This window comes from Cyprinodon variegatus, unplaced genomic scaffold, assembly GCF_000732505.1.
Source record: "Cyprinodon variegatus isolate N-32 unplaced genomic scaffold, C_variegatus-1.0 Scaffold890, whole genome shotgun sequence".
Taxonomy (NCBI): domain Eukaryota; kingdom Metazoa; phylum Chordata; class Actinopteri; order Cyprinodontiformes; family Cyprinodontidae; genus Cyprinodon; species Cyprinodon variegatus.
This window is the reverse complement of record NW_015151343.1, coordinates 18,744-27,708: the sequence shown is the minus strand read 5'-3', so window position 1 is coordinate 27,708 and position 8,965 is coordinate 18,744. Positions and strand designations below refer to the sequence as shown.

The following is an 8,965-nucleotide window of genomic DNA, read 5'->3' as shown; positions in this document are numbered from 1 at the left end:
ACTTTTTTGAGTTTCGATACTTTTGACAACCCTAGGATCCATGGGTCCCAGCGTTCTCACGCACCTCGCTCTACTAGCTGTTCCAACTTCACGAGTTCCGCAATGGCGGAACAAGCTGGTAAGGTACCAACCAGGAAATATGCATAGTGTAGAGCGGTTGTAGATTTGACCAATCAGAGGCCTCATCTGGTTGGTCACCTACAATTTTGGAGAGGTGCAGTAGAGTGTCTGCGGCAGGAGCGGGGGCACATTGGCATTCACTGCGACACACGCAGACGACCTGCAGGTTATTTTCAAACCATGGTTTCTGAGTATAAACCAGCCTTTAGTTACTCGCTCAAACTTAGTTACTCTAATTAAGTTAAAGTTTTGAAATATTCACTTTTTTTAGTATTGAAAAGTACAAATAAAATTTTCTATACATTTCTGTGTAATTTTCAAAGAGACTTGTAACTTTCAGAAACCGCCTGATTCATTGATGTATAGAACAATTCTGGTACCAATTCAACACAACTTCAACATAATAAAACACAAAAAACACAAAAAATAAGGACAGCTATTTTGATTATTATTTCTTATTTAAAAACAAAGCAAAAAACAAACCAGATTGTCTTGATTCTCCACTTTTACTATGGAATAGAAGTTAAGGGTTGAATCTATTACCACAAAGAAACTACAACTCTGCTTTTAGAACTCCTCCTACTGAACAACTTGGCCACATGGCAACAATTAACACCTTAATTAAATGTATAAACTACAAATAATAACTACCCTGAGTTTCTCACATTTGTGGAACGTCATGCAAATGTCTAAAACAATCCAAGGGGTTCTTAAGTAACAAGCTTCTAAAGTAACAAGGAGGAATATTTGATTTTGAAATGTAGTGGAGTGAAAGTTAGAAGTTCCCCCCCTAAACAGGACTCAAGTAAAGTAGACACTTAAAAAAATGACTTAAGTACAATGATCAAGTAAATATACTTTGTTACTTTCCACCACTGCATTTCTGTATTAAAAGAATATTTTTAGATTTTATATAATATGAACATTTTTGAAAAACTCACCATTTATTGTTAGAACTAATAGAAATAAAAACTTTTAGTGATTTTCTGTTTAATGAATAGACATAAACGTTTTGTTCTTTTGATGAAAAATCCTAAAATAGCCCGTATTAACTAATTGAAATCCCGGTTTTTGGAGATGCTCTGGTTCATTGGATACCTGCTTATTGAATTTTAGAGCTGGCTCTGGATTTGACCCTAAATTAGAGCTGTGTTGGGATAAGCTTCAACTTTGAAGACCTTAAAGAAAAAGGAGTCAAAACAGAACATTTATTTTCATTAGCATTCAGGTATAAAATAAATAAATACAAATATAAAAAATAGATTAGCGACAAGACTCATATGTGGAAGTTGTGGGGCCTTTTTTTCTTATACTAATGTCAGCTTTAAAATCTTTTCAGGATCAAAGATTTGTCATGTAGTATTATTTGTTTTATTTTCAAACCTAATAAGTTTATAAGTTGCAGTTTTCAGTTTCTTGTTGATTGTTTGGTCTATTGAATATATTTTGTTGTCAGGATAGAACAAGAATTAATGACCATTCCTCTGTAGAAAATGATTACCAGATTAGATAACAATTATAAAATCCTAGTTTGTAAAATCATATTCATTTGGTTTTCCTGTTCTATTTTAGTTTCTTGTCACATTTTATTTAAAAATGTGTCTATTTGTTGATTTTTCTTCTTTTTTTTGTCTAAATAAGCTCAACGCTTTGAGATTTGCTGTATTTGCAACACTAGAGGGCGTATTTTTTACCAACTAATTTTTTTTGAACGGGTTTAAATGACAGTGCACAGTTACAGTCTGAATAGCTGTTTGTAATCTTCCTGTAATGTATAGCAGTAGGTGTCATCCTTGCAGGATCAGAACAAAGCCTGGCTCCAGCCTGCCCCTCTAGTCTCTGTTTTCTTTTGCTGTGCTGTCCCGTGTTTACCCACCAGCTCTGTCATCATGATGTGAGCACGATAAGAGACAGTCAGTCAACATTAGCTAATGACAGCTTGTTTCAACATGGGCCATAAAGCTGCTGTTTGCACACAGCAGCCCTCACCCACCACTTTCTTTTAGTATTTTTTAATCACACCTTTTACTTCCCTCACTAATTCACCACATGTCCTGTCAAGTCCAGTTTGTTTCACACAAACTAGATACTTGCAAAATAAACAGAGGCAGAGGTTTTAATAATGTTTAGTTGTCTGCACTCCGCTTTAAATTCATTCTCTCCTCCTTCAGCTACCTGAGCAACTTGGAGCGGATCTCGGCCCACGACTACATCCCCACAGAGCAGGACGTGCTGCGTGTTCGGTTTCCCACCACGGGCATCCACGACTACTCATTCACCATCAAGAACATCACGCTAAGGTGGCTGAGCCTCACATTACTGCCCTCTCACAGGGACTAATCCAATACCAACACTATTCAAGGCACTGTGAATAAAATACTGTTGAGGCTTTGTCTGCCTGGACACAGCAGGATCACATTTCTAATTGCATCTCTGTTCTTGCTAAGAGGAGAACTGTCCATTTTGGGTTTGATTTTTCTCCAAATCCCATAAAGGAGGATCTCTGCTCTAGAGATTTAAGCCTTCATCTGTAAAACAAACATTAAGCTCTTTTAATAATCCTGACTGACCATGTTTGTTTTTGCTTTGAGCTCACTTCCTTCTTTTTTTATTTCGATGTTTGGGAAAACTGGAGGAGGTGCTTGCTTCTCTTCTGACACACACAAGTTGCCAGTGTGAATAGCATCCTAAAATCACTGACTGGTGTTCTTCACTTTGTCAGTGCTGGGAGAGGCCATTACGACATTTTAATAACACAATAATAGCTGCTGTAACTGTTTTATATAAAAAACTCCATTCTTTTTATGAATATTTACGTCCATATTAGCAGAACCTTAAAAAACTAGGATTGTTGTTACCTGTTTCAAATCTGTGTGTCATTATTTTATTGTAATAACTGATCCTTTTATTTTTTTTACTGATCAATATTAGAGTCGCTCTTTCCATCGATGAAAACTGATTCTTTAACTCTCTTTCTTCTGTCATGGTTATAGACAGCCTTCCTTTTCTGCCTTAATTGCGTCAGCCCTTCTTTGTTTAATAATTTCCCTTCCTTCCTTCCTTCCTTCCTTCCTTCCTTCCTTCCTTCCTTCCTTCCTTCCTTCCTTCCTTATTCTAGATGCATACAGTTTTTTTTTTTTAACTTTCCATCCTTCTTCCCTCCCTCAGGATTGTGGATGTTGGCGGCCAGAAGTCAGAGCGTCGGAAGTGGATCCACTGCTTTGAAAACGTCACCTCCCTCATCTTCCTGGCCTCCCTCAGCGAGTACGACCAGGTCCTAGAGGAGAGAGAGAGCATTGTAAGAGCATTTTCAGTTTAGTTCCTGTTTCTTTTGATATTAAAAACGAACATTTCAGCTCTTTGTTTTAATTTAAAAATCCCTTGAACTGCAGTTTGAAGAAGAAGCCCATTAAGTAACACTTTAGACGTTGCGCATTGGTAAAACAGGGTTAAGGTCTGGAACTTTCTGACCTGATTATGACCCTGAACTTTGAAAAGTATAATATTTCCTGGACTTTTCAACAATTGAAGTCATTCTAGTTGTACATTTTTAGCGTTTGAAAAAAAAAAATTTTTGTGCATCTTGTGCCGTACTTTACAAAAATATTACCTTTTGTCATCTTACCCCTCAAACTGTTCTGTATTTAAGTGGGATTGTCTGTCAATAACCAACTAAAAGAAGTGAGTAACTGTGAGATTTGATACCTATTTAAAAAAATACAGAATGCATTCTGACAGTTGTTGCATGTTTCTATGCAGTTTGTTTGTATTTTACTATACCATTAAATTACAAATTACAAATTATACATTCAATTATTAGTTACAATTAAACTACAAGCAAACTGCAAAAAAAGAGAACACATAATTAATTTAAAACTACAAGCAAACTGCAAAAAAAAAAGAGATCACATAATTAATTTAAAAGAGTTAGGCATCTAGATTCTATAATAATGCTCAGACCTTATTTACTGTAGTTTGAGAAGCTGACAAATCTTCTTAGCATTTGACGCTCCTTAAATCCTCTAACCAGTCCAACAACAACCACGCAGGCCGAAATCAATGGGTATTACAGGCTGTAAAATGCTCCACCTTTGAAAACGTATGCTTCCCGAACATCTAGACTAATCAGTGCATCTATATTAAATTAAATTATACCGAAGCTGTCATGACATGGTCAAAATAATAAAAAAAATGATAATAATGCACTTTATATTTATAAAAATCTCAGATTGCTACATAGCAAATCAGTTAAGTGCTAGATAAAAATGAATGGAAAGCATGAAAAAAGAAAGTAAAAAAAACATATACAATAAAAAAAGACAATAAATAAAAGGGCAAGAGTTCAATGAAAAGCTCTCATTAAAAGGTGTGTTTTAAGACCTCATTTAAAAACATCCAGAGTCTGAGGGCCTCGTTGTCCGGGAGAGCTTTCCACACCCTGGGAGGAGCTGAGCAGAAAGCCCGACCTCCCATTGTACAGAGCTTCATCCTTAACTTCAGCAGCGTTGCCCCTAATATAAAGCAGATACTCATCTTTAATAATTGCTCATTTACAGACCCATGTCAGATGGGGAACCAACTCATGGTAACTGAGATGTTTAGAAACTGTTGATCCTTTTAAATTTGCAGCTTTTTATCCATTTTCATACATTATTATTATTATTATTATACATTATTCAGTGCATTTTTTTGATTGTCTCCTTTTCAGTTGACAGTTATGTCTCACCTTGTTAAATGATGTAGTTTTTGTATTTTTTTTCTTTTTTGTAATTACATCCTTTTACCCGCAGATGCCACTGCTGCACAACACTTCTCTTCTCCATTGCTCCTTTGTTGATCTCTTCTTCCCTCTCAGAATGTAACTAACATGGTTATCTCTCCCAGACACTTTTTGGTCGCCTACAGCATTTATTACCCTCCATGTTGGTCTGCATCCTCCCTCCTCATATTCTTCCACTGCTATGTGTTTCAATATTTCCTAACTCCAGCTTCACCAAAACAAAACATGCAAAATATTCAGGCTTATAGTTAGCAACTTATGATTCTTGTGAATTTGTTTCAATAAAAAAAATGAAATAAATGTGAGTATAAAATTATCTTTTGATTCTGTTCTTCAGAACCGTATGGATGAAAGTTTGGCTCTGTTCTACACCACCATCCATTCTGCCTGGTTCCAGAACACCTCCATCATCCTCTTTCTCAACAAGACAGATATCCTGGAGGACAAGATTAAGACATCTGATCTGAATAAATACTTCCCAGTTTTCACAGGTTAGTTGTTAGATTTGCTTTCAGTTTTCACTTATCACGATAAATACGATGCTACAATTTAAATTTTTAATTGGCTATTAATGATCTTTTAGGTAAGTGTGTGTTCGGTAAAAGATAATATGAGGCTCCCAGCTGTTATTTTTACCCAAATGCTTAAACAGCTGTTAGCTCTACTGATCTTATTATGTTTGGGTGTTTATGTGTGTGGGTGGATTTGAGTTGAAATTGACATTAATGGTCTGAAACTTTTAACCAGGGAATCACTTTGGTGAAGCTTGCAGCAGACGTTCAAACATCCAGAGCAGAAATTACACCAGCATTGAGTCAGAGTGTGGTTATCAGTCAATTTCAGAGCCATCAGCGAGCACAGTGGCAGCTGTTTATTCTCATCACAGAGCGTGCAGGACCGCTGCAGTGACATGAGGACTGTGATGATGTTGTCCTCTAGCCAATTTTACTTTGACTTACAACCATCTCACCACAGTCTGGAGAAATAATGAATTATTCACCAAAAATACTGACAACATGCTTTCAGCCCCACTGTGACTCCTCCTTTCTTTTCTTTATTTGTTTCGGTCAAAATCTTTCCTCCCTTTTTCCTTCCTCTGTTCTTTACATTTTATGATCTTTATCTTTTTCTTCTTTTTCTACCCTTCCTTCTGACACCTACTTTTTTCCCCTCTGTTCCTTTATATTTTTCATAACCGCCTTCTCCTTTGTTTCTTACATTTTTATCTTTTCTTTCTATTCATCTGTCCGTCACTTAATTGATTCTTTTTTTCTTATATGTTTATCTCTGTTCTTTTTCCTTTTCGTTTCATTCTTCATTTTTCTTCTGGACTTACTACTTTACTATAATATCTTCTTCTCATTTTTATTTTCTTAGCTTCATTGTCTGGTACCTTTTTTTTGCCTTTTTCCTTCTAATTTATCTTTTCTACATTCTTCTTTGCTCCATTGTTTTCTTTGTATCAACCTGTCCTACATCCTTTCTTCCCAGCCCAGTTTCTTTCTTATTCCTTCCTTCTTCATTTTATCCTTCCTTCCTTCTTTCATTGCTTTTTACTTCCGATTTCTACTTTCTTTTTAGCTTCTTTCCACATTTCTTACTCTTCTTTCCTTTCTGACATTTTTCCCCTCTATCCTTAATCATGCTTGCCCTTTTCTTCTTTGCTTGTTTACTTCTCTGCCCGCTCTTTAATTTTGCCCTCTCTTCTTTCTTTATTTTCCTGTCTAACATATTTCTTTCTCTCTTCTTTTCCACATTTTTAGTTATCCATCTTGACTGAATTTGTTCCTTTTATCAACCCTTTCTACATATTTTATTTCCTTTCCTTATTTACTTATGCCCTGCCTTTCTTTTCCCATCTTTACTTTCCTCATTCACTTATTCTTTCTGAGAACTTCTCCATTTTTTCTCTACTTCTTCTCATCATCCTAAGTAATAAATATGTGTGTTTAGGTGCTTTGATGAGCTTAGCTTCAGTTCTGCTGGTGCAAAAAGGCTGCATAGTGTCTCATCACACTCCCCACAACTACATCACCTCCACCCTCTCTCCCTCTGTTTCCCTTGGCAACTACACACAGGTACTTTGTTCCCAGTGAGCCCTGCACCACCACCTGAACACCCCCCTTCAGGTGTGCTCTATGTATTAGCAGTTTTTTTAATGTTAGTTCAGCTAGATTAGGGTTAGGCTTAGTGACTGTGAATGAACACTAGTGTGTCTCTGCAGTGCACCCACTCTGTTTTACTGGCAGCATTAGCAGCGTAAAATAATGACTCATACAGGGTCAAGCTTCTTGATGTCAATTTAACCTTAATGACAACTCTGAGCAGCTCCTACCACTGGCTGCTGTTTGCTGCTAATGCTGTTGTGTTCCTGTGTGGCTATTATTACCGCTGCTGTAACTGCATTTGAAAGCCCAGCTGTTAAGTAGCTCTGCTCCCTGACGCTGTTCTCCAATGGTGGGAAACTTAGTCTGGAGCAAAACAAAAAAAAAGAACCCAATCATATAATAAAAGCATTTCATTCAGCTTTTACTTTGTTCATTTTATGCATGTTTTGAATCTTACCGTAATAAAAACACAGTAAAACCCAATTAGAAGATCAAAGATTTTATACTTAATCTTTCCGATCCTTGAACTTGATCAAAACAAAATACTATGCAACAGCTGAAAATATTTGAAGCTAGTTTTCATCTTTTTTTTTTTTACTGTGCTGACTCAATTGCTGGATGTCTTCATACTGGGGGCCCAGGGGTTTCCAGGGGTTTTTCGTGTTCTGATTCATTGGTCTTGTAACACAGGTGGATGGAAAAATGTGCATAGAAGATGCAAGACACCTCACTGTTGGCCTAAGTATCACTGCAATATCCCAAAATAACCACCTGGACTTCAACATTGATAGTTAATGATTTAAGTATGATGCATTCAGAATCTTAGTGTAATTTACACATGTGGACTAAATTGTGGGTACTCCTCATTTAATGGAAGAAAACTGCATAGAAATAAGTTGAATAAAATAGAAGTTTTCAACCAAACTTTAAAAGAATAACAATAAAAAAAAACTTGAAAAGGCCTGTTAATGATGTATTTTGGCCCACTATTCATGAGCAAACTGCTCCAGCCGTCTCAGGTTTGAAGGTTGCCTTTTCCAGACATTGTGTTTTAGCTGCTTCCAAAGATGCTTAATAGGATTTAGGTCAGGGATAATTGAAGGCCACTTCAGAAAAGTCCAATGTTTCCTCTTAGCCATTCTTGGCTGATTTTAGCTCTTGAATTTTTAGGTAACTATCCTGTTGAAAGACCCATGACCTCCGACTGAGACCAACTTTCTGACACTGGGCAGCACATTCTCTAAAATCTACTGATAGTCTTGTGATTTAATGGTGTGCTGCAGAGATTTTAGACACCATGTGCCCCATGAAGCAAAGCACCCTCAGAGCATAACAGAACTTCCTCCATGTTTCAGAGTATGAGCAGTGTTCTTTTCTTTATATGCTTCATCTTTCCGTCTGTGAACATAGAGCTGTATGCTTTGGAAAAGTGTTCCAATTTTGTCTTAACTGTCCAGGATAGGATATTTTCCCTGAAGCTTTGTTGCTTGTCAACATGTAGTTTTTGGCCTTGTCCAGTTTTTTTAATCAATTGATTACAAAAATAGCGTCCTGCACGGTCATCTTCCATTAAGTCCACTTTTGCTAAAACGGCATATGGTGTGATCTGACTCAGATTTTTCTTGAGATGGAAGTTTATCTTTAAACCTAACTTTTATTATCATTCATATGATCTGTCTCTTAAATTTGTCATCAATTTCCTCCCAAAGAGATTGGCTAGTCCCTTGGATCTTAAATCTCTTAAAAGTATGTGCAACTACAGTCATAGAAACATCAAGCTGCTTGTAGATGTTCCTATAGTTTTTACTTTTACCATGCTTGTATATCATTTTCTTTCTAATCTATTGAGACAACTCTTTCCTTTGTTTCCTCTTATCCATATTGAGTTTGGTACACACCGTGCCACCAATAGCACAGTGACTCCCTGTAGCCTTATATATATATATATATATATATA

At 36.4% G+C, this 8,965-nt stretch overlaps 1 protein-coding gene across 1 annotated transcript in view; it reads left to right on the top strand.

Moving 5' to 3' along the window:
• LOC107099623 (guanine nucleotide-binding protein subunit alpha-11-like) overlaps positions 1-8,965 on the top strand; it is an 18,423-nt gene that overhangs the window by 4,646 nt on the left and 4,812 nt on the right. Inside the window, exons 3-5 of the mRNA XM_015397830.1 lie at positions 2,292-2,420; positions 3,289-3,418; positions 5,238-5,391. Coding sequence (XP_015253316.1) covers positions 2,292-2,420; positions 3,289-3,418; positions 5,238-5,391 — 413 coding nt within the window. The remainder of the gene's footprint in view (positions 1-2,291; positions 2,421-3,288; positions 3,419-5,237; positions 5,392-8,965) is intronic.